The sequence below is a fragment of the Pipistrellus kuhlii genome, unplaced genomic scaffold, assembly GCF_014108245.1.
Source record: "Pipistrellus kuhlii isolate mPipKuh1 unplaced genomic scaffold, mPipKuh1.p scaffold_m20_p_2, whole genome shotgun sequence".
Lineage (NCBI taxonomy): Eukaryota > Metazoa > Chordata > Mammalia > Chiroptera > Vespertilionidae > Pipistrellus > Pipistrellus kuhlii.
Window position 1 is genome coordinate 48,639,470 of NW_023425515.1, and position 26,567 is coordinate 48,666,036.

General features: G+C 40.2%; 1 protein-coding gene across 1 annotated transcript in view; it reads left to right on the top strand.

Annotated features, from left to right (window-relative positions):
• SLC12A8 (solute carrier family 12 member 8) overlaps positions 1–26,567 on the top strand; it is a 149,929-nt gene that overhangs the window by 114,663 nt on the left and 8,699 nt on the right. The window contains exons 8-11 of the mRNA XM_036447075.2: positions 5,530–5,676; positions 10,988–11,633; positions 23,928–24,025; positions 24,568–24,685. Coding sequence (XP_036302968.1) covers positions 5,530–5,676; positions 10,988–11,633; positions 23,928–24,025; positions 24,568–24,685 — 1,009 coding nt within the window. The remainder of the gene's footprint in view (positions 1–5,529; positions 5,677–10,987; positions 11,634–23,927; positions 24,026–24,567; positions 24,686–26,567) is intronic.

A 26,567-nucleotide genomic window follows, 5' to 3' on the forward strand; every position in this document is an offset into this window, starting at 1 on the left:
GATAACATTGGCAAATAGGTTCTCCCATGCAGGGGGCTTTCTTGTTGTTTTGTTGATGGTTTCTTTTGCTGTGCAAAAGCTTTTTATTTTGATGTAGTCACATTTGTTTATTTTCTTCTTAGTCTGTCTTGCCCTAGGATTTGTGTCTGTAAAGATATTGCTATGACATATATCAGCAATTTTGCTGCCTATGGAGTCTTGAAGAATATTTATGGTTTCTTATCTTAAATTCAAGTCCTTTAGATATTTTGAGTTTATTGTTGTGTAGGGTGTAAGTTGGTAATCTAGTTTTTTGTTTTTTTGTTTTTTTCATGTATTGAACCAAATTTCCCATTACCATTTATTAAGGAGACTGTTTTGACTCCATTGTATGCTTTTGCCTCCTTTGTCAAATATTAATTGAATATAATGGCTTGGGTCAATTTCTGGGTTCTCTATTCTGTTCCATTGTTCTATATGACTGTTCTTGTGCCAGTGCCAGGCAGTTTTGAGAACTGTGGCTTGGTAATATAGCTTGATGTTTGGTATTGTGATCCCTCCAACTTTGTTCTTCTTTCTCAGGATAGCTGTGGCTATTCAGGGTATTTTTTTTTTTTTTTCAGATGAATTTTTGGAGAGTTTGTTCTTAATCTTTGAAATATGCCATTGGTATATTAATGGGTATTGCATTGACTCTATAGATTGTTTTAGGTGGTATGGAAATTTTAATGATGTTGGTTCTACCAATCCATGAACGTGGTATGTCCTTCCATTTGTTTATGCCTTCCTCTATCTTTTTTTTTTTTTTTTCAATGTCTCGTAGTTTTCCAAATACAGGTCTTTTATGTCCTTAGTTGTTTATCCTAGATATCTTAATTTTTTTGGTGCAATGGTAAATGGGATTGTTTTTTTCATTTCTCTTTCTGTGAGTTCATTTTTGGTGTATAAAAAGGCAATAGATTTCTGGGTGTTAATTTTGTATCCTGCTACATTGCCAAGTTTATTTATTAGGTCTAGTAGTTTTTTTTATGGAGTTTTTGAGGTTTTCTATGTATAGTATCTATCTCTTCATTATTTGTTTCCTATCTCTTTCTCTCCATCTTTCTTTTTTATGTATAGTATCATATCATCTGTGAATAAGGACAGTTTTACTTCTTTTCCAATTTGGATGCCTGTTATTTCTTCTTCTTGTCTGAACACTATGGCTAGTACTTCTATATAGTACTATGATGAACAGGAGTGGTGAAATGGGCATCCTTGTCTTATTCCTATTCTTAGGGGAAATGAGTTTAGTTTTTGCTCATTGAGTATGATGTTGGCTGTAGGTTTATTGAGGATTTTAGCATCTATGTTCATCAAGGATATTGGCCTGTAGTTCTCTTTTTTGTGTGTGTGGTGTCTTTATCTGGTTTTGGGATTAGGGTAATTCTGGCTTCATAGAAAGAAGTTGGACGTGTGCCTTCCTCTTGAATTTTTCTTTTTAATAGTCTGAGAAGGATAGGTTTTAGTTCTTCTTTGAATGCTTGGTAGAATTCCTCTGTAAAGCTGTCCAGACCAGGGCTTTTGTTTGCTGGAAGATTTTTTATCACTGTTTCATTTTCTTTGGTAGTTATCAACCTATTCAGGTTTTTTTTTTTATTCTTCTTGGTTGAGTTTTGAGAGCTTGTATTTTTCTTAGAATATGTCCATTTTATCTAGGTTATACATTTTGTTGGAATAGAGTTGTTCATAGTATTTTTTTTTTTAATAATTGTTTGTATTTCTATGGGATCGGTTGTTACTTCACCTCTTTCGTTTCTGATTTTGTTTATTTGGGTCCTCTTTCTTTGCTTTTTGGTGAGCCAGGCTAGAGGTTCATCAATCTTGTTTATCCTTTCAAAGAACCAGCTCTTGGTTTTGTTGATCTTTTTGTTTGTTTGTTTGTTTGTTTTTTGTCTGTATGTCATTTATCTCCACTCTGATCTTTATTATTTTCTTTTTTTTGCTTATGCTGGGCTTTTCTCATTGCTCTCTTCCTAACTCTTTGAGTTGTAGGGTTAGATAATTTATTACCATTATTTCTTGTTTTTCGAGGTAGGCCTGTAAAGCTATAAAATTCCCTATCAAGACTGCTTTCACTGTGTCCCATAGGTTTTGGATTGTTGTGTTTTCATTGTCATTTGTTGCCATGATGCTTTTTATTTCTTTGATCTCTTTGGTAACACAGTCATTGTTTAATAGCATGCTATTTAGCCTCTGGGTGTTTGATTTTTTTAAATTGTTTTTATTATAGTTGATTTCTACTTTTATGCCATTGTGTTGTGAGAAGATACTTGATATGATTTCTATCTTCTTGAATTTGAAGAGACTTTGCTTGTGTCCCGATATATGGTCTTTCTTTGAAAATGACCCATGAGCATTTGAGAAGAATGTATATTCTGTGGCTTTGGGGTGAAATGTTCTGAAGATGTCAATTAATTACATCTGATCTAGTGAGTCATTTAGGATTGATGTTTCTTTGCTGATTTGTTGTTTAGTGGATTTGTCCAGTGGTGTTAGTGGGGTATTAAAGTCCCATACTATGACTGTATTTCTATCAATCTCTCCCCTGATATACTCCAGAAGTTTTTTTTTTTTTTTAATGTATTTGGGTGCTCCTGTATTGGGTGCATATATGTTTACCAGAGTTATATCTTCTTGTTTAATTGCTCCCGTTAGTATTATGAAGTAGCCCTCCTTATGTCTTGTTATGACCCTCACTCTGAGGTCTAATTTGTCAGATATAAATATTGCTACCCAAGCTTTTTTTTCATTTCCATTCTCCTGAAAAACCTTTTTCTATCCCTTCATCATCAGTCTGTGTGAGTCCTTTGTTCTGAGGTGGGTTTCCGATAGACAGAAGATATATAGGTCATATTTTATTATCCACTCAGCTACCGTATATCTTTTTATTGGGGTATTTAATCCATTAACATTTAAAGTTATTATTGCTGAAACCGGTTTGGCTCAGTGGATAGAACGTCGGCCTGTGGACTGAAAGGTCCCAGGTTCGATTCCAGTCAAAGGCATGTACCTTGGTTGCAGGTACGTCCCCAGTAGGGAGTGTTGCAAGAGGCAACTGATCGGTGTTTCTCTCTCATCGATGTTTCTAACTCTCTATCCCTCTCTCTTCCTCTCTGTGAAAAATCAATAAAATATATTTTTAAAAAAATAAAGTTATTATTGATAGGTACTTGTTTGTCACCATTTTTATTCTTTTGCCTGTGTTTCTTCTTCACTTCCTATTTCTTCTTTTTATAGCAGACCCTTTAGCATTTCTTGCATTGTTGGTTTGGTGGTAACACATTCTCTTAGTCCTTTTTGTCTGTGAAGTTCCTGATTTGACTCCTAATTTTGATTTATAGCCTTTCGGGGTACAGTATTCTTGGATTCAGACCCTTCCTTTGCATGACTTTGTATATTTTATTTCATTCCCTCTGGCCTGATGTGTATCTGTTGAGAAATCAGTCACTAGTCTGATGGGGCCTCCTTTGTAGGTAACTTTCTGTCTCTGGCTGCTTTTAAGGTTCTTACTTTGTCATTGGTGTTTGCCAATTTAATTATAATGTGCCTTGGCGTCAGTCTTTGGAGGTTCTTTTTTCGGGGGGCGGGGGTGGGGGGGTGGGGGGACGACTCTGAGATTCTTGTATTTGTGTGGTTTTTCCCTTCCCTGTATCAGAGAAGTTTTCTATCATTATTTCTTCAAACAGGTTTTCTATTCCTTGCTCAGTTTCCTCTCCTTTTGGCACCCCTATTATGCAGATGTTGTTTTGTTTCATGTCCCAAAGTTCCCTTAGGCTCTTCTGCTTTTTAATTTTTTTTTTTCTAGAAGCTGCTCTACTTGGGTATTTTTTCCATCTTGTCTTCTAGCTCACTGATGCGGTCCTCTATCTCTTCTAGTCTACTGTTGACGCTTACTATTGAGTTCTTATTGCAGCAATGCCATTTTTCATTTCTTCTTGGTTCTTCATTTCCTCTTGGTTTTTACACATATTGTTGAATTTGTCTTCTAACCTTTTCAGCTATATTATGATCATTTCTCTGAATTATTTCTCTGACATATTGCTTTCCTCCATTTTGTTTACTTCCTTTTCTAGTGATGCCTCTTTCATATGTGGGTAGTTTCTTTGTCTCCTCATGATCTCTCCTCTCCGGGTGTCTGGTTATGTAGCTCTCTCTCTCTCTCTCCTATGTTGACTTTCTGTAGGCATATTTGACCTTTCCATGAGAAGTTGCAGGACTCATCTGCGTCCATGTATTCACGCTGCTTGAGACCCGGTGTTCTTGGGTTTGCAGCTGGTCCCTGGGTATTGAGATTATAGGGTCCCTGGAGGTATCTGAGTTCTTCCCAGTTGAAGGTTAGGCTAGGCTTCTGATCATAGCCGCTCTCCCCTTCAAGATTGCTTGATTTCTGCACCAGAGCCGGCCACTTTAGAAGATATTTCAGCAGTAGTAGAGGCTTCCCAGTCAGGAGAACCCAGTCTGTCAGTTTCCAACAGTCCCTTGGAATATAGCTGTCCCTCACTAACAAATAGACACTCCCCACATACCCACACTCTCTTTTTTCATTCTCACACACTATCTTGTAGCCTGCCTTCCTGTCGGCAGCCATCTTCCAATTGTCATTGATATTTTTGCAGCAGGGGAATGAATATCAGATTTGAGTTTAGAGGGGTCACTCTCACAAAAGCTTGGGGATGATTCAGTTGGGCACTGCTTAGAGGCAGGAGGCCAATTGGCATTGCTGTTGGCCAGTGGTTCTCAAAGTGAAGTCCCCAGAGCCTTGGCATCAACATTACCTGGAACTTGTTGGAAATCCAAATCCTTGGGTCTTACCTGGAGAGTATTATGCTAAGCAAAATAAGCCAGTCAGAGAAAGACAAATATCACATGATCTCACTCATATGTGGAATGTAATGAACAAAAATAAACTGTTGAACAAAATAGATATAGAGACATATAAGCATGGAATGGACTGTGGAATCTCAAAGGGAAGATGGGGATGGGAGGGAAGAGATCAACCAAAGAACTTGTATGCATATATGCATAACCCATGGACACAGATAATAGGGTGGTAAAGGCTTGGGGTGGGATGGAGGTGGGATATAAGGGGTCAATGGGAGGAAAAGGGGACTTATGTAATACTTTCAAAAGTACAGATTTTCAAAAAACCATCATAAACAAAAGACAACAAAAGCTACAAATTCATGGGTCCTCCCCTGGACCTAGTGAGTCAGAAACTCTGAGGTAGTACCCAGAAATCTGTTTTCACAAACCCACAAATCCTGCAGATGAGTCGGTGCACACTCAATTTAGGAACCTCCGTGTGGTCCAGACAAGATGTGATGGTGGTCCAAATTGAAATGGTAGCAGTGTGAATGGAGTGGGGTGGGACTGACACTGGAAATATGTCCAAGAGGTTGAACTAGAGGACTTATCATAAGATGGGGTGTCGGTGGGTGGGTACCAGGGGAGCAGAAAGGGACAGAAGCAGAGTCTGGCCTTAGGTAATGAAACTGCTTTCTCATACAGGTGTCCCTGGTGGGCTTCCTATTCCTTTTGGGCTTATACATCTCATCTCTGGCCTCCTGTATGGGGGGCCTCTACGGAGCCCCCCGGATCCTGCAGTGCATTGCCCAGGAGAAAGTGATTCCCGCGCTGGCCTGTCTGGGGCAAGGGGTGAGTAAACTTTTTCTTGACACATGTCCATTTTGCCATGAACCTGATTCTTGGTGAATAAATTGCTTAAGGCTTCTTGATTAGAGCCAATGGTCAAGTTCTTCAAAAGTGGGGAGATCAGGAATGCAGAGGTTATCTCTTGCACCCCCATTCTCTGGCTGCCTGAGGCTGGGGCCAGCCAGATAAAGCTTCTGTCTGTGTCACAGCCACCCGGGGCTGCTAGAGTGGGATCGCTAACTGTCACAGAAACTTCTTGGACCTTGCACAGAGGGACAGGGAATGCCACATCCTTTAATAACAATAAATTCAGGGTCTTCCAAGCTTAGCATGGAAGAAAGAATCTCTTGGTGAGGAGGGATGTTGGTCCTATGACTTTAAATTTGCCCTTGAATTCACCTTCCCGTTATTTCTAACCTCTGGGCTCCCTCCTAATTATCATGGCCCAAATCTTAACTGATTCAGTATAGCTAGATTGGGCCACAGAATGATCAAATGAGACATTTCTAAAACTGAGGAGATGACAAGAGAGACAGAAACTGAGAGAACCCCACTTCTCAGTAATGTGGTTTGCAGGCTGTAGTTCATGTCTGTCTTGTTGGAGCACCATACCCTCCCCATGTCCTCCCCAACCCCTTTCCCATCCTGAGCCTCCCTCTGTGGTCCTGGTAGGGGATGTAACCTAGGCTAGGCCCATCAGATGGGTTAGGGCCACGTGGTTGCAAGTCCCTAATTCTTTCCTTTACCTTCCTCCACTTCTTGTGCATCAGTCAGGGGAGGCTGGGTAGAAGTAATGACCGTCATCTCTGTACCTTCCAGGTGGTATATGTTTCTGATTTTATTTCAATTTTGCTTATTTTGTTAGGCAATATATATTCACAGGGTTCAAAACTAAAAGTGATATAAAAGGTATACACTGAGAATTTTTTCTCCTATTATGATTCTTTTTTTTTCTGCCCCAACTGCACCCATGATGCAGAGCTGTTTAATTAGGTTTTTTTTTTTTTTTTTTTTTTTTTTTTTTTTTTTTTTTTTTTTTTTAATGAATCTTTCTCTCCTCTATTTTTATACAAGGATAGAGTTTGACACAAGTTGTTGTATGCCTTGCTTTTCTTCATTTAATATAGCTTGGAAGTCTGTCTTTGCATATGGATGTAGAGAGGGTTTTCTCTCTTTTTTTTTTTTTTTTTTTAATCATGTGGATATACTATAGTCTGTTTAACCAGCTCCCTATGAACTGATGCTCGTGTTGCTTCCAGTAACAGAGCTGCAAAGAATAGTCTGCATGTGTGTGTATAATTTTGTATATATGTCAATGTATCTATAGGATACATTTGTGTGAGTGGGTTTGCTGGGTCCAAGGGTAAATGCGTTTTTAATTTTAATAGGTATTGCCAAAACACCCCCCATGAGATTGCTATTTTGTACTTCTACCAGCAATCTATGAGAGTTCAGTTTTCCCGCAGCCAGCACCACCGCTCTTAGACTTGGCCAAGCCTTGCTTTACAGGACCATGTTCTGGTCTTTAGATGTTCATGAGGCCAAGTTCATTGGCACTTTTTATATTGCACCTTGGAATTGCCTGCCCATATGGCCCCAAGCCCACATCCAGAGTCTGTAAGGGCCTCTTTCCTAGACCTGTCCTCTCTAGGGCTGGGGTGTAGCCGGAGTCCACACATGGCTATGAGTCCCTCGCAGTGTGGTCTGGGAAGGCAGGCTCTGGGCTGTGAGCTGGAGGCTGTGCATGGACCCCCTCCAGTTAGGAACTCTGTGGGAATTCTAAACCAGCCTTCCCCATTGCCCTGAAGGCGTGTTTGCCAAGGAAAGGCTAGGACAGATGTGATCTAACAGTTTGATATCTTGGTTTATAATTATAAATATTTAGACATATGGTGTGTGGACTGCCATTTGCACTCTTGCCTCAGGCATCACAGTATTCGCAACAAACCTGTCCACAGTTCATTGTCAAATGTGAATTTTTGCCAGTGGAGTAGTGAGAAATGGCATCTTAGGATACTTGTGGTTTGTATTATTCTTATTATGAATGAGGTTGAACATCTTTTCATCAAAGAGTCATTTGTATTTTTTTCCCCAGTGATTGTTGCTCTTTTCTTCCTAATTGTTAGAAGCTCATTCTTTGTTAAGGAGATTGATTTTTGTGATATACATTACAAGTATTTTCTCTAATTTGTCATTTTTCAAAGCTTCTTTATATATGATTCAATGTTATTGGCATTTTTTTATGGTGAAGAGAAGAAACGTTTAAAAAAATTTGGGATTTATATAATATACAGAAAAGGTCATAAAACCAGTACGAACAATTTAAGACTAACTGTGACGTGAACATCTTTGTCACCTCCACCTAAGAATCCTGCCAGCCTCCGGACACCTACCCTCCACACGCCCCCTGGTCTGAGCCCTGACCTCTCCCTGTGGCAGCCACTGTCCTCCCTTCTGTGATAATAATTTTCTTTTCTTTCTTTGTAGTTTTGCCCAGAAGTTGACAGAGTTTTTTTTTTTGGAAAGTGCCAAATACTAAATATTTTAGATTTTTCAGGCCCTGCAATCTCTTGTCATTTTGCCATTGTAGCTCAAAAGTTAGCACAGATAACACCAATGGGGAGAGACTGTATTTCAATAAAACTTCATTGATGGACACTGAAATTTGACTTTCATGTAATTTCCATGCATCACAAAATATTACTCTTCTTTTGATCCCCCATCCTCAGATGTTTAAAACTATCCAACCATTCTTAGCTCTTGGGCATGCATAAACAGACGGGGGCCAGATATGGCCCAGGGGTCGTAGGGTCAGCTCCTGGTTTATTCCATATGTATCACCAAAGAAAATAATTTAATTTTGTCTTTTTTTAAACTTTATTAACGTGGCATGCTTCTTTCACTCCACATTATGTTTTTGAGATTCATCCACATTTTGGCTCATCATAGCACTTTGTTTATTATCATCCCTATATAGCATTTCCTCATTTGCTACCATCTATCGATTCTGCTATTGATGGACAGTGAGGTCATTGCAGTTGGGACATTACAGACAGTGCAGTGAGCATCCTTGTGCTGACGGGCAGGCACACAGCAATTGCTAAGCTGGAAGGCGTGTGTACCTTCTCTTACAAGAGAACACTGAGGCTTCTTCCAAGGGAGTTGTCCGTTAGCGTTCCCTCTTCTCTGCTTTCCTGCCATTGTCAGACAAACCTTAATTGATTTAGTTTCTCTGTGTTATTAATATTATCAGATAATTTTTGCCAATCCGGTGGGTGTTTAATGGTATCTCACAATGGTTTTAATTTGCATTTTCCTGATTACATAGTGCGATTGGGCATCTTTAATACGTTTAATGAAAATTTTTTTGCTTTTTTTTTTTTAACTGGATTGTCTTGTCTTTTTCTAATTATTTTGTGGGGATAGTTTTGGAATATTCTGGCTGACCCTTTGTCAGTTACACGAGGTGGGCAAAAGTATGTCTACAGTTATGAGTGTGCAAAACAGAGTTTATTTATAAATTATCGTATTGTTTATTTGTAGTACAACTATAAACTACTTTTTCTCACTTCTGTATGTTTTACAAATATCTTTTCCTATTCCACAGCTTGTCTTTTCATTTGGTTATGGTGACTTTTGGTAAACAGTCTCTTTACAACTCACCTTATCCAAGTCCTGACCTGGACCGCTAGCATTTCTGTCAGCACACCCAAGACTCTCCTTTTAAGTTTTTTTTTTAATTTATGATGATTTACTTTATTCTTAGTAGTTTTATTGTTAGAATATGCTAAACAATTGTAGGTGTACCAAAAACGTAATTCTTAAAAACAAATAAAAGTATATTTTTACTCTTCTTCTTCTTCCTTTTTTAAAAAAATTTTATTTAGAATTTTACTCTAAAGTGGTAGGGAGGGTATTTCAGGTCAACAGGGGCTCTGTCCTCAGAGACTCAGGCTGATGGTGACCTTGCCATCTTCATCCTATGACTTCCAAGGTCACCGTCTATCCAAGCCCTCAATCAGGGGAACACACCTGGAGGAACATGTGCGAGGTTTCCAGGTCAGAACCAGAAGTGGATTATAGGCCTGTCCTTCACATTCCAGAGTGCTGTCAGTAAAGGAGGGGAGAGCAGTGGTTAGATCCTGTATAAATCCTCAGGGTAAATCTTTATAATATAATATTTGTTGATGGAAAATGAGAAGAGGCTTCAAGAATTTTCCTTGGCTGAGCAACTGGAAAGATGGAATTGCCATTTTCTGAGATAGAGCCTACAGAAGGAATAGATTTGAGTGGCAGGAGATTGGGGGTGGGGGGTGTGGGGACAACAATTTGATTGTGGGCATATTAGGTTTGAAATCCTGTTAGACATCAGCTGGAAATGTTGAGTAGACAGTTGAATATTTAAGTCTGGATTTAGGGGAACATTTCAGGCTAGAGATTCAAATTTGGAGTTGAGAGTATAAAGCTGGATCTAAAGCCAAGAGCCCTGTTGAGATGACTTAGGAAGGGAGTGTAGATAGACAAGAGAAGGGGTCTGAGAATGGGGCCTAGAGGAGCAGCAGTGGAGACAGAAGGAGAGGTTAGTGAGGAGGGAGATGAATTAAGAGAAGTGAGATGAAGAAAGTCTTTCAAAAACCAGAGAGTGACCAGCTGGATCGAATGTAGTTCTTAGGTCAAGGAAGATGAGGACTGAGAAGAACTATTGTTTTTGGCCAAAGAACTATGTCAGTTCTGTGATGAATATCTCCTGCGGAGCAACAGATTATATGGAGTTAGCACATATTTTCCACTCCTGTCCTGAAGGTCACCCTATCCACCTCCATTAATAACAGATGTGTTGGCCTCAGCTGCCAGTGATTCTGCTATGTCTTCTAGGGTCTGCCACTCCCCAGGAGTCATTTTCTCCACTGTAGTCTGGAAACAATCAACTTTCCAGCTCTTTGATTTCCAAAGTTGGTGTTAGAACCTGATGAAAGACAAAAGGAGAAATACTTGGGAAGTCCAAGTTCTAGACTAATGCCCCAATTAATAGCTACAATAAATACCCAGGCTGTGTTAGGAGCCTACTGTGTTTCAGTGCCATGTCAAACATTTTATCTGCATTAGCTCTGACCCCACAATAACTCCATGAATTGGATATTATCCCAAGCTTGTAGATGAACAGTTATTACCACACCAAGGGTCACATGGGAGAAGTGGCAGAGCCCTTACGAATTGTGTTTCTATCATATAATGGGATTTTTTTCTGAAATGTCATAGTCCTGCATGTTATTTATTTATTTGTTTGTTTATTTATTTATTTTTTATTTTGCAGAAAGGGCCAAATAAAACACCGATAGCTGCTATCTGCCTGACCAGCTTGGTGACCATGGCCTTTGTCCTTGTGGGTCAGGTGAATGTTCTGGCTCCCATTGTCACCATTAACTTCATGCTGACATACATCGCGGTGGATTACTCTTACTTCTCCCTGTCCATGGTTCCCTGCAGCCACCCCCAGGCGCCTGAGCCAGGGCACAGGGAGGGCACAGAGGCTCACCTCTGCTCTGAGCGCCTGCTGCTGGAAAAGACTTCCAGGTATGGCTCTGAGGGCACTGCCTGCAGCCTCTCTGAGGGCACTCTGCTAGAATTCACCAAAGACATGGATCAGCTCCTGCAGCTAACCAGGAAGCTGGAGGGCAGCCAGACCAGGCCAGGAGAGAGCAACAGGATCCCAGAGCATCCGAGGGGGAAATGCAAGAAGGCCACCAAGCAAACCCTACAAGATAGCTTCCTCTTGGACCTCAAGTCGCCAACCTCCTTCCCTGCAGAAGGCCCTGACAGATTGCCCACTGCCGTCTGGGCGGGGCAGGCGTCCCGCTGGGACAAGCAGAGTGCCCGGAGTGAAAGAGCTCAGCCTGCGGGAGCACACGGAGAACAGCTTGTCCCTGAGCTGGGTAGCCAGCCAAGGCCCAGTGGAGAAGGTGAGCGCCTCGAAATCATACTGGGGCCTCCTAATTGGGGGTGACTACTGGTTGCCTCACCTACTCGGCTATCACAACCCTCTTTAGCCAGCTCACCTTAACATCTTTGTTCATTGTATTTTGTATTTATTTTAAAAGGTATATGCAAGTATCAGCCGAATTTGTAATTCTACTCTGTGGATTTTAAAAAAATATATATATTTTATTGATTTTGTACAGAGAGGAAGGGAGAGAGGTAGAGAGTTAGAAACATCGATGAGAGAGAGTCATTGATCAGCTGCCTCTTGCACACCCCCTACTGGGGATATGCCCGCAACCAAAGTACATGCCCTTGACTGGAATCGAACCCGGGACTCTTCAGTCCCCAAGCCGACGCTCTATCCGTTGAGCCAAACCGGTCTCGGCTACTCTGTGGATCTTAAACGGAAACTTCTACCTACGCCTATATGTGGGAGCCTTGGCTAGTCATTGAATATCAATTTTATTTTACTCGAAAATTAGCCAAAGTATAAGGCCAACGTGAATGAAACCGATTTCTTTCTTCCAAGAGCAGTGGGAATGTGTTATGACAAACTGCCTGGCCAAAACTCAGTGTGTTTTGTCTGTGGAAGATAAATATTCCCAAACGGGCAAGAGGAATGAAGAAGGCGGCGAAAGGAGCACAGCTTTTCTTGCTTTCTCACATCTGCAAACATAGAGACACCAAGAGAGACTCCCCAACAGAGGCTTACCGAGCCTGAGAAATTCTGAGCCTGAGAAATTCTGAGCCTGAGAAATTCCGAGCCTGAGAAATTCTGAGCCTGAGAAATTCTGAGCCTGAGAAATTCTGAGCCTGAGAAATTCTGAGCCTGAGAAATTCTGAGCCACGATGCATACTTTTTGAGTCTTCCGGATTTTAGGTACTTGACAAGTGTTATTGTATGTTAGAATAGATATTAACTGCCCTGACCGATTTGGCTCAGTGGATAGAGCACTGGCCTGTGGACTGAAGGGTCCCAGGTTCGATTCCAGTCAAGGGCATGTATCTTGGTTGTGGGCACATCCCCAGAAGGGGGTGTGCAGGAAGCAACTGATCAATGTTTCTCTCTCATTGATGTTTCTACCTCTCTATCCTTCTCCCTTCCTCTCTGTAAAAAAAAAAAAAAAAAAAAAAAAAAAATCAATAATAATAATAAAAGAATAGATATTAGCATTTTCCATTTCACCCAGGAAGACCCTGAGGCCCAGGGAGTCAGAGAGGAGTCTCAGAGCTGATGCTTTGCACAGCTGGAATGTGGCACCCAGTTGTGCCTGGATTTGAAGCCGAATGCTTCCCTTTCCTTGCCCTGCCCCTGAGACCTGGATAGCCCAGTGGGCAGAAAGGAGCAAACCTGGGACATAGAAGGAGATGTCTACAAAGAAACGCCTTACATCCTCCCATACACCTACTTCTCTTCCTTAGCTCCACATTGGGGTGAGGTAGGAACATTGTTAAAATTTTAAAAATCATATCGTTTAATAAGCCAAGTGGGATTAAAAGTCATATAATAAAAAATAGTTTCCTCTCTTCTGTACTGTCCCCTCTATCCTTCTCCATCCCCTGGTCTTATCCTGGAAAATCCCACTTTCAACCAAAAAGGTGCTGCTTTTGTTAACCTTAATGTTACAAAATAATATATTTGTATTGCTAGTTTAAAAAAATTCTCGTGGGAGGATATGTTTTTTGTTGATTTGAGAGAGAGAGAGAGAGAGAGAAAGAGAGAGAGAGAGAGAGGGAAAGAAATCTGTCGGTTGCCTCCTGTGTGCGCCTCGACTGGGGATTGAACCCACAACCTAGTATGTGCCCTGGGGAATCAAACCCACAGCCTTTTCGGTGTACAGGATCTTGCTCTACCAACTAGGCCACCTGGCCAGGGCTGTTACTACTTCTTGATAAGTCCGTTTCAGATATCATCTTTTGACTTCCCGTTACGGTAAATGAAGATTTAACTCATGTATACCACTCTGACGTCTCATTCAGTGCCCCCGTGTAATTATGTCACTGTTTTGATTAGCTTAATATCTAGTATTTATATTATAATTAAGTAAATATTGCTTAACTCTGAGCCATATACTCTACTATAATCCCATTTCCTTTTCTGTCCAACATTTTCTGTTTCCTAGAGTTAATAATTGCATTTTTTAAATTTGCTTTTTTTGGGTCATCAATTATTCTCTAAATGCTCTGGCAGATATATCAAATGCCTCTCCATGTTATTTTCCAAATGCTCAAATTTTTCAGGAATCTGTCATATCCATCTGTGTTCTCCTCTGGCCCACGGCTGCTCTACTGTTCTGCTCTGGACTGACTGCTGTCTTGGATCTAGGATACAGAGATTTCTTAGATACAATATTATAGTAGACTTTTGTTCTTCCTCCTCCTCCTCCTCCTCCTCTTCTTTCTTTATTTTTATTTATTTATTTATTTATTTATTTATTTATTTATTTATTTATTTATTTTGCCTGCCCAGCACTGAGTGACCTCCCTATGTTTGAAGAATTTCCAATGTTATGAGTCTTGGTGGGAGGCAAAGCAAGCCTTTCACACTCAAAACAAAATGTCAGATATCAGTTTTCCAACCTCTCCTGCAGCCAGAGTTCAGGCACAAGACCCAAACTCTGCTAATCGGATAAGCCCTCCTTATCATGGGAATTGGAAACGCAAAGAAATGGGGACTTGGAGGAACTCTCTGGGAGCATGATGGTAGCTGCAGGATGCCTACATTCCTGCTTCCGGCATCCAGGGCTTTCAGGGTCCATGGGCAGCAGACTGCACTGTCTAGACCTTGGGGCCTGCAGCAGTGATGGTCCTTTAGGCTGCTCTGATGTATAATTGTGAGTGTTGTCTCTGGCCGCATAGCCCTGTGCTTGACTCAGTAGCCTTCCCAGCTGTTCTCAGAGGGAAGGCTGGGAGATTTCTTTTTTGGCTGGTCATTGCTGCTTCACGTGGCATTGTGTAGTCATCTTCCTAAGGAAGAAGAGGAGATTGGGTGGCAACCTTCGGGCTGTGCCACAATTGTCCTGTTTTCAATTTCCAAGAGCTCTTGGGTGTAACCTAATTCATCCTTATGCCTTAAAAAAAATTTTTTTTAACATCATCTTATTCTTGTTTCTTGGGTAAAATGGTTTATCTTATCTTTCTGGTAACATTACTTATTCTCCCTTTGAAGTCTTTTCTGCTCCTTTTACTGTCTGTCCTGTGTTCTCTAGAGCCTTTTCTCTTTGTCTGTCTCTCTCTCCTTCTCTCTCTCTTCCATAAGACGGTTCACTAACATGTCTGTTGAACTTTTAATTTCTTTTCATACTTAGAAGTGAAGCCCTAAAAAGCACATGGGCAGGGCTTGCTGTAGAATGAGTAGGGAGTAAACCGGCTTCTTCACAGAGGACCCCGCCTGTACCCATCTTCTAGAGGCTTTCTCGGGGTTCCTCAGTTCCTCCGCAGAAGAGTCACTTAATCTCTTGCCTGGGGGTCACCCCGATGGCTGCCTCCAGTCAGCGAGCAAGGTAAGGTAAGGGAGTTGGGAGCTCCCCACTGGTTAGGATATGAGCTTTCATTTAATTCCCCAGTTTCTAGCTCAACTTCCCTACTTCTTGCTGCGCCTAGTGTCCTGCGTGTGGCACTCTGTGGTTTTATTTCTTTGGAGGAAATCCCCCCTGGGAAAGAGATTGGGCAAAAAGGGAATTGTCACCTTGTCACCACTGGCCAGAGGTCCGTTTCTTTTTGTTGTTGTTAATCCTCACCCGAGAATATTTTTCCCATTGATTTTTTTTTTTTTTTTTTTTAGAGAGAGAGAGAGAATGGAAGGGAGGGGGAGAGATGGAGAGAAACATGATGTGAGAGAGACACATCGATTGGTTGCCTGCTGCTCAATTGGTTGCCTCCTTGCACACGCCTCACCGGGAATAGGGCCAGGGATCAAGCCTACAACTGAGGTCCATGCCCTTGACTGGAATCAAACCAACGACCCTTCAGTCTGCAAGCTAACACTCTGACCGCTGAGCTAAAGAGCGAGGGCCCAACTGTTTCATAAATAGTTTAATGACTAACCCCTTGGACCTTATCTCTTCCCAGGGACTTGGTACTTCCCGGTCCTGAATTTGCTGGAGTCTGTGGGGTGCATTGGTCTGCTTCTGACCAGCACCTCACCTGCAGGCTCTAGAGTCCGTCCCCGCTGCTCAACGCAGTCTGTTACTGCTCCTCTGCCACCTTTTCATCTTCCAAGACCTGTTTTTATCTTTCCTCTCTCATTCTCCTGTGTCTGTGGATTTATACCTATTTCATTCCCTTTCTGTCTTCTGACTGGGTTTTCAGAAGAGACTTACAGCCAGCTTGCCATGTTTAATGACTGCAGTGGTTGCTACCCAGCCTCCCAGTTGAGAAATAGCATAGCTATTGATCACTCCCTCTCCTCCGTCCTTGCTGCTTTGCCTTAGGATAGACCCTCACCATCTAGCACCCAGGCTCTTGTTAAGTCTCCCAACCATTCTCCTGCCTCCAAACTTCCCCACATCCTGCTTCTCCTTCTCATTATTGTCCCGAGTGATGTTTCTGAAATAAAACCCTCATTGTGTGTCTCTTAGTTAAAAACCTCCACCAGAATCTAATGCCTGCCATAGAAAGTCCAAGATGCGTGGTGTGGTCTTCAAGGTTCTTTACAATCCCAGCCTGCCTTTCCCGCCACTTTTCTCATGGCAGCTCCCGCACTTACTTGCAGATCCACCCAAACTAGTGCCCTGAACACATCAAGTTCCTCATTCCTTCCTGCCTTGGTGTGTGTTGTTCTGCCTCCTCAGATTGCTTCACCTCCCCCTTCTCCATCTGGAAAACTCCAACTTCGTGTTTAAAACCCCTCTGACTTTTCAGACCCATTTTTATGCCCTCTGAGAAGGATTACCTGGTTCCCCTGCTGTGCAAGCGTAACGTTTGATTCATACAGGAAGTATAAATAATGATCACGTTGTCTTACACATTCAGGTCACATGTGTTTATAAGTTTTTCTTCAGCCCCGCTCATCTGTCTTAAGGAAAGAAATACTAGTTTCATTCCTGTGCCTGTACACTGTGAGCTTCCTTTAGTCATAAACCATGTCTTTCCACCATGTATTCATCACAGTATTCCCACCCGGCACCCGGCACATGGCACCCAACAAACACCGAGTAAAAGCTGGTGAAATTGATGAACATTTGAACAAATATTGTCTAAAAAATTTAAACATTGATCAGTAGAATAGAAAGTGTAAACTGTCATAAGAACCTAATCTGTGACAAGCCAGATGCCATGAAATAGGAAGAATCAAATCGCTACTGAATAAATGCTATTGAGAGCAAACGGGTCCCCAAAATTAACGTGGGGCTGTATTTTATGCCTTATTTAGCCACGAATTCCTTATTTACAACAGCAGTGCAAGAGAAATATTCCTGAATATTAAAGACGGCATCAGAGATAAAAAGGATCTGATTAAATGGAAATAAAAAACATTTGAACAACAGAAACGCAGAAGGAAACAATTATTCAGACAAACATCACTGATAAAAGCATACCTCCCAAAGCATATTATTTTTAAAAACAGGAAGGTCAGAATCCAGATTCTATTAAGCAGAGGTCAGAAGAAATGAATATGTAGTTTACATCCGAAAAATCAATTCCCAGACTTATTTATTGTCCACTCAACAAACCAACTTTTATTTTTAAGTGTTAAATTATGTTAGCTGAAAATAGGCAGCATTTATTGATTATGTCCCATGTTCTTGACACTGAAAGAAGCAATTAACACAGATTGTCTCATCTAAGCTCAGCATTAGGCATTGTTTACATATGTCAATACTAATAAAAGGGTATTATGCTAATTAGACCAGGAGGCCTTTCTGTCGTCCTTCAGGACAAAGCCACGGTTTTGGCAGAGACAGTTAGGGGCAATCAAGCCAGGAGGGGGGACCAGTTGGGGGCGAACAGGCTGACAGGGGGTGGCAGTTGGGGGCGAGAAGGCTGGCAGGCAGAGTGGTTAGAGGCAATCAGGCAGGCAGGCAGGGGAGTGGTTACGCACCAGCGGTCCTGGGTTGTGAGAGGGATGTCTGACTGCCGGATTAGGCCTTGGGGAACAAGCCTAAACCAGCAGTCGGACATCTCCTGAGGGGTCCTGGATTGGAGAGGATGCAGGCCGGGCTGAGGGACAACCCCCCACTTCCCTCCCACCCCGTGCTCAAATTTCATGCACCAAGCCACTAGTGTATATATGTATTTAATTTTAGAGAGAGTGGAAGGGAGAGGGATAGAGAGAGAAACATCAATGAGAGAGAAACACTGCCCAGCTGCCTCTTGCTGGGGACTAAGCCTGCAACCAGGGCATGTGCCCTGACCAGGAATTGAACTGGTGACCTCTTGGTTCATGGGTCAATGCTCAACCACTGAGCACCACCAGTCAGGCTATTTTTTATTATTATTGATTTTTAGAGAAGAAGGGAAAGAGAGAGAGAAAAATATATTGATGTGAGAGCAAAACATTGATCAGCTGCCTCCTGCACTACTCCTACTGGGGATCGAGCCCCAAACCTGGCCTGACAGGGAATCCAACTGACAAACCTTTTGGTGCACAGGATCATGTCCATCCAACTGAGCCATACTGGCCAGGGCTGTTCTTATCTTTTTACAGAGGCTTAGAGAAGTTAAACACTTGTTCAAGATACGAACCAGCCAGAATTTTATCTCATGTCTCTCTCACTTTAAAAAGTGGATGCTGCTTGCTGCCAGTATGTTTTATGAACTAGGACATGCTGTTGATGAAATGAACACAAATTCAACCACTTTTAAGATACTGCATATCTGTTAGCTGTCAAGAGCTTAAATAAAGATAGAAGTGGGTCTGTGGTAACCAAGTAATATACACGTTGCTTGAACCAATGTCAGTGGATTCATTCCTTCTAGATCTGTAGATTAAAATTTTTCATCCAAATTTGGGAGGTTTTCAGCCATTATTTCTTTAATATTTTTTTTCTGTCCTTTCCTTTCCCGCTCCCACCCCCTACGCATCCCTGTGGGACTACCTTCACACATTAGTTGGTACACTTGACATTCTTTCCCAGGTCCAAGGCTTAGTATCTTTTTCTTTTATCTATTTCTGTCTGTTCTATAGTTTGGAAATTTCTATTGATCTATATCTGGAATTTTCAACTGGGGTTGTTTTTTTAACCAGTGATTTTCAACTGATGAACCCCCTCAAAATTTTAGAACATGTAACACCTGACTATTTAGTCAGGGGCACTGATCCCTTTTTTTGTTGGTTTGTTTAATATTTTATTGATTTTAGAGAGGAAGGGAGTGGGAGAGAGAGAAACATCCATGATGAGAGAGAATGGTTGATTGGCTGCCTCCTGCATGCCTCCTACTAGGGATTGAGCCCATAACCCAGGCATGTGCCCTTGGCTGGAATCAAACCTGGGACCCTTCAGTCCACAGGTTGATGCTCTATCCATTGAGCCAGACCAGCTAGGGCGAGCACTGATCTTTTTTCCCTTAGATTGACAAATAAAAAATGACTACAGCCAACACAACAATAGCTGTTTGGTGTGAAGGAATCAAAATTATATGTATTTTTTGTCAGATCTTCAAAATATGGAATATAGTTTTTGGTATGCTGCAGAATTTTGGTAATTATATGTGCCATGAGATTTAGATTTATCACGGATTTATCTTTATGTTTCACTGAATCTGTCTTCTGACATATTGAATTTGCTGTTGAAGCTATCTAGTAAATTTTTTAATTCTGATATTGTGCTTTTTAGCAATATAATTTTCATCTGGTTCTTTCTTATAGTTAATATGTCTCTGTTGCTAGTCTTTATTTTGAAAGCCATTGCCATCATTTTTCCTTAAGTCACTGACATTGTGTTTTTTTTTTATTCTTTTTTTAAAAAATATTTTTTATTAATTTTTCACAGAGAGGAAGGGAGAGGGACAGAGAGTTAGAAACATCGATGAGAGAGAAACATCGACCAGCTGCCTCCTGCACACCCCCCATTGGGGATGTGCCCACAACCAACATACATGCTCTTGACCAGAATTGAACCTGGGACCTTTCAGTCCGCAGGCTGACGCTCTATCCACTGAGCCAAACCGGTTTCGGCTATTTGATTCTTTGAGCATACACTAGTATATTATACTAGCTGTTTTAGAGTCTTTATCTGTTAAACTCAGAGTCGGTTTCTTTTTATTGCATTTATGCCTGAGGCTGGGCCATAGTTTTCTATTTCTTTGCATGTCTTGTAATTTTTGATTGAAAACTGGACAATTTAGATGATATACTGTATTGTTGCAACTTCCGATTCTGATGCACATTTCTGAGCTTTTGTTGGTTTGTTTTAGCAAATTGTCTGGATTTGAACTGTGGGATCGGTTTCCCCTGTGGTGTGTGGCTGCTGATGGCTTTACTCAGTTTTTTATTCTTATGTCTAATTTTTAGCCTGGGTTCCTTGAGGGTTGCCGCCGTGTTTACATGGCCCCATAAAGCTGCCACCCTCTGCCAATGGGTCTGTCTGTGGGTTGGGAAAAGCAGTCAAAGTTGCAGCCAGTTCTCCAGTCTTCCCTGGCTTTTACTTTTTGCCAGTCTCTCCTGGTCTCCCCAGGCAGCGGGGGGATGGGTTAGTAGTCAGCCAGGGAAATGTGGGGAGCGCTAGTTCCTCTATGGCCCTCTAGTTTCTAGGACCTCCCCCTTAGACTTCTGCTGGTCCAGTGCTCCCCCAGGGGGGTCTGCTCCCTCAGGCTAGCAAAGCTGAGGTTCCCCCATTCAGTTTCCTACTGTGCTCACCACATTTAGCTTCTAAAGGCTAACCCACAAGTTTGCTGGTTTCTGACCAGATCCATGCTGCTAAGAACTAGGATGAAGGTCATAGAAAAAGCAAGGTTCTTACCCAGGCAAGAAGGTCATAGACTCTCAAGGTTCTTACCCTTAGCTCCAACAGTTTTGTAAATAAACACTTCTTAATTTGTTGTCTCCATTTGGTAAATTTCTGGAGCCCTGAATGATTGTTTTTGTTTATTTTCTCTAGTTGAACACGTACTTCTTATGGAAAGGATTCACCAACCTTTTCATAGCTGAAAGTTCCCTCTGGTTCGTTCTTTCTGGATAATGATATTTCAAGATGTAAGACGAGCCCTAGCCAGTGTGGCTTGGTTGGTTGGAGGGTCATCCCATATATTAAAGGGAGGCAGGTTCAATTCCTGGTCAGGTTACATGCCCCGGTTGTGGGGTTTGATCCCCAGTTGGGGCGGGTGTGGGAGGCAGCTAATCAATGTTTCTTTCCCTTTCTCTCTAAAAATCAATTTTAAAATTTTTTTTAAAAGATGTAACAAGGAATATAAATCTGTTTAATTGCCCTGGCTTAGTAAATCTATTTGGGGGAATTGTATAATCAAGTTAGAAATAACTGAAATGTACAGCATTTGGAAAGCAGGTAAAAGAATTTTATTTTCATGATAAAAGACCACCTGGACTTGAAACAGGATCATTTGAGGATTTTATCCGTGCACATTCTCGGTTTGTGCTTGTTAACAAAAACTGTGTTTATGTATTCTGATAAAGACATGAGGTGCATTTATATAGTTTAATATTTAGTTTCCTAATGTCTATAAAATAACATAAATTCATGATTTTTAAAATTAACATAATTGTTTTCACCCTTCATGTATAGTGTGTTTACATTTGCATGGATTTTGTGAACATTGAATTTGTTAGACATATCATTATATTTTAAAAGACACTTTAATATTATTTTTACTATATTTTTTATATTTGATATCTTTAACATGCCTGATGCATGGCTCTGTTTACCTATTTGTTTTGCAACTAAAACTTGAAAAGTTAAGTTGCCTTCCTGGTCATTACTCTAGAATTTCTAATATGAAAAATGTCCCCTTCCACCAATAATCCACAAGGCTTGTTTCTTCCAGCAAAATCCTTGACAAGAGAAAAAAATTCTTTTAGTCATTTGGAAGGATTTTGAACAATGTTGTTTGCCTGTGCTGTGAGGACTATTCCAAGTCATTGAGCATCCTTGCACGAATTCTCCCTCACATTGCTGATGGATAAAACTGCATTGTGCTTGCCTGCAGGACACATCCCTTCCTACCTACTTTCTCCCGTGCACGCCCACACCCACACCCACACCCACACCCACACCCACACCCACACACACTTCCCCTAGGTGCAGTGTAATTGATATTACGCAAGATCAAGATCAAGTATGAAAAGGTGAGCTTAACATTTGGCAAATCTCAGGAGGCAAAAATCTAAGTCCTTAACCAATAGTGTTCCTTCTTAGAGGAACAAGAGGGCAACTGTATTTCACTAAGTCAATGGCTGAAAAAAATGAATCATGAATTGAACATGTTAAAATTACACAATTTAACTAATGGAAGTATAACAGTATTCTTTCTTTCTTTCTTCCTTTCTTTTTTTCTTTCTTTCTTCCTTTCTTTTTTTCTTTCTTTCTTTCTTTCTTTCTTTCTTTCTTTCTTTCTTTCTTTCTTTCTTTCAGTAGCAGAGCCATCAATTCAAATCAATCATAATGCTTGGCAGAGTTTATTTCAATCCACAATTAATAAGGAGACATTTTTTGAGCTCTTCCTATACATGATCTTCTAAATGTCTAGATTTGGCATTTAAAGATATAAGAGACAATCTTTGCCCTTAGGTATAAAAGATAAATATAATAATTGGCAGCACATGATGAAGGAAGACAGGTGTAGAGAGAATAGAGATTTCTCTGGGGGCTAGGATGGTTTGTTCATTCATTTAACCACATGAATGGAACATTTATTACATTCTCAGCACTGTTAAAGGGGCTGGAGAACATGCTGAATAGACATGGGTCTCTGCTATCATTGAGCTTGCATTCTAGTAGGGGAAGGTACATAACAAACAAACACATATACATTGTAATGCCAGGTACTATGATGAATAATAAAGTAGGATGATGGAATAGAGAGAGACTAGGTGGGGAGAGGGCATACTGTTTCAGATATGTTTGCCAGGAAAGATCTCTCTGAGAAGAGGGCATTTTAATGGAGCAATGAATTGTATAGTGAGGAGTAGTCAAATTCTGACTGTATTTGATGGTAGAGTCTAGAGGATTTACTGATGGACTAGGTGTAGGTGTGAGGAAAAAAGGAGTCCAGGATGAATCATAGGTATTTGAGTGAATGGTGGTGTCATTTATTCAGATGAAGAAGTCTTGGGAAGAATAGATTTTTGCTTTAGCTGTGCTAAGGTTTGAGGTTCTTGTTAGCCATGCAAGAGGAGCTATTGAGAAGAAAACTAGATATTCAAAATTTAGTTCAGGGGTCAAGGGTGATATAAATTTAAACCATCAATATAGAGATAGTATTTAAAGCCCCGGGACTAGATGAAATATTCTAGAAGTGAGTATATAGGGGGGAAAGAGTGCTGAGGACTGAATGAATGTTGGGATATTACAATATTTGGGGTTTGGAAGGTGAGCCAGTAAAGAAGACCGAGAAGAAGTGGTCACTGAGACAGGAGGAAAGCTGGGAGAATGAAGCATCCTAGACAGCAAGAGAAAGAAGTGATCAATAAGCTGGAAGTGATCACGTGTGTCAGATGCTGTCTGAAAGGCCTCATAGGATGAGGACTGGGAGTGACCATTGAATTTGAAAAGATCAAGTCATTGGCAGCTTAGGAAGAGTAGTTTCAGTGGAATCTTACAATCTTATGAGTGGGTTGAGGAACTAATGGGAGGTAAATAATATATAGGCAATTCTTTAGAGGAGTTTTGCTGTAAGGAAGACAAAGGAATAGGGCAGTAACTAGGGGTTGACCAGAAGGTATTTGCTTAAGTGGGAGAAATTGCAGTATGGGGTATTTATATTTAATGGTAATGGTTCAGTATAGGATGGAAAAATCAAGTATGCAAAAGCAGAATTCTCAAGCAGAGCACAAGCAGAGGAGGGGCCTTACACAGGAGCTGGGGCTGTTCATCCACTGGACAAGGAGGGAAGGCAGAAGAGAAGGTTCAGATGCAAATAGGTTGGAATATTTGGTGATGAGAGGATATGAAAGCTCTTCTTTGAGAGGAGAGATGGTAAGCGTGTTACATCAGAGAGCAGGAGAATGAGTTGACTAAGACCACAGGAAAGTTAACGGTTGAAGTGAGTGGAAGTTGTCTTTGAGGTTGAGAAGATGAGCTTATAAGTTTTTGTTCATAAAAATGTAAGAGGATTTGGTAACAGATGGGTAATAAGGATTTGGCGCATTTGTTTTTCAGATTTCTTCCTGAAGTCTAGGCTTCAGGAACAAGATATCCAGAGCGGAACTACTTCTATCTACGCTCGCATGTGCAACCCCTGGGTCTCCCTGTTGGGGGTGAGTAGTTTCATTTTTATCTTAGTTGTCCTTGTGACAATTCAAGGACAATTGGAGGCATGTGTGATCTCAGGGTTGGGGCTGTGGGAAGGAAAGAGGAGAGTCTTAATCAGAAGCAATGTCATTTAACTACCTGTTACATTAGAATTTAGGCAAGTCTACAAATGACAAGATTGCATTTAGTGCAGCCTTTATTTTAATCAGTGGGTTACTTGTAAAATAATTAATCATCTCTGATAACCTCTGGGTCACTAAATTTCTAGGTATACCAAATTAGCATAATTTCACTTGTTTCTTCTAGGGAGGAATAGGACAAGGAACGAGGAAACAATATTTATTGATAGTTTTTATTAGAGGGTAATTTCAAAGGGCATCTTCTCAAATATCTGCTTAAGTGAGTTTTGTTTTGTTTTTAATTACGAGTGAACTTCAATTAAGCAGACTTTCATAGTGATTGAAGGCTGATGAGGGGGACTAGCCTGATGGTTTGCCTACAATGTGATAAACCATTAGGTGACTTGCCTTTCCTCCTGTTTCCACAGGCCATTGGGTCTCTTGTCATCATGTTTGTGATCCAGTGGGTCTACACTTTGATCAACATGTGTGTTGCTGCCATTGTGTATTTCTACATTGGTCGGGCCAGTCCTGGGCTTCACCTCGGTAAGCCATTTGCCACCACCTTCCTCTTTCTCTTTTAGCGTCCATTGAAGAAATGTGTTCTGAGCACCAATTAAATGCCCGTTATCAGATATGAATCCCGTTTTTAAGTAGCTTATAGTCTGGGGGAGGGGGAGAATATGACATGCACATAAATGATAAACAAAAAATTACTTGTGAGATTTGAGAAATAAAAACAATAGCACAAGAGCCAGGAGGGAAGAAATGGAAATATACTGTTTTAACTTTCTGATGCTATATGTGAAGTATTATAATATCACTTAGAGGTGGACTGTGATAAGTTAAAAACGTGTGCTACAAACTCTAAAGCAACCATTAAAGAATAACAAAGAGTTATAGCTAGTAAACCAATAAAGAAGATAAAGTTGAATTTTAAAATGCTCAAATCTAAATAAAACAGAAAAAGTAGAAAATATAATAAAGAGCATATGGGACAAACAAAAAGCAAATAACAAGGCAGTTTATATAAACCTAGTCATATCAATAATCACACTAAAAATAAACTATCTAAACACACTCAATAAAGTGATCTAAACACTGAGGTTTTCAGATTGAATAAAAATGCATGACTCAGTGTTTCCCAAACTTTTGACATATGTGTACCCCTTCTATAATTTTCGTAATGCTGAGTACCCCTTGTACTCATGAGAACGTAGAATTAGGTGCAGCTAAGCACTGTGCAGTGCATATCCCCACCAAACTCCGGTGCAATGCGTACTCCCACCAAACTCTTCCCATACCCCTGGGGGTACGCATACCACACTTTGGGAAACACTGAACTATATAATACCTACAAGAAACCTATTTTAAATATAAAGACACAAAATAAGTTAAAAATAAAAAGAAGGGAAAAGATAATGTGAATCAAAACAAAGCTGGATTGACTATATTAGTATCAGGCAAAATAGATTTTAGAGAAAAGAATATTACCAGGAATAAAAGATTATTTCATAAAGATAAAGTAAAAAATTCATGAAGAGGACATAAAAAATCTTTTATGCACTTAAAAATAGAGCTTTAAAAATATATGAAGTAAAACCTGGTATAAATATAACAAGAAATAGAAAAATTCATAATTAAAATAAGAGGTTTCAATACCTCTCTCAATAATTGATAAAAACAAGTAGGCTTAACATTGATAAGACATTAGAAGGCTTGAATAACATTATCCACAAATCTAGATAAACTAATGTTTATAGACCATTCCACCTAACAGAAGAATATATATTCTTTTTAAATAAAAATGAAATATTTACCATATTTTTAGGACATAAAAAGTCTCGATATATTTAAAGGTATTCAAGTAAATTCAAGAACAAAGTATGTTCTCTAACCAAAGGAGAAGTAAATTAAAAATAAATACTAGAAAGATATCTAGTATTGGAAAATCCCCAAATATTTAGAAACTAAAAAACACTAAATAACACTAAATGACTAAGAACACTAAACAATGCTAAATCAAGTTAAAAAAAAAAATAACTCAGGGTTCAAAGAGGAAATACTAAGTACAACCACAAAATATTTCAAACTGAGTGAAAATGAAAATATAACATCAAAATTGTGGGATGCAGCTAACTCGGTACTTAGAAGGAAGTTTATAGCATCAAATGTTCATATTAGAAAAGAAGAGAGGTCGTAAATCAATAACCCCCACTTCCAACTTAAGAAAACTAGAGAAAGAAGAGCAAATTAAATTCAAATAAGAGAAACAAAGAAGCAATGAAGGTGAAAGTTGAAATCAATAATATATAAAATAGAAAAAGTAGAGAATGCCAATAAAAGAAGAAACTGGTTATGTGATATCAATACAGTTGACAAACTTTATCCAGAGTGATCATAATAAAAGGAGAGAAGGTGAAAAATG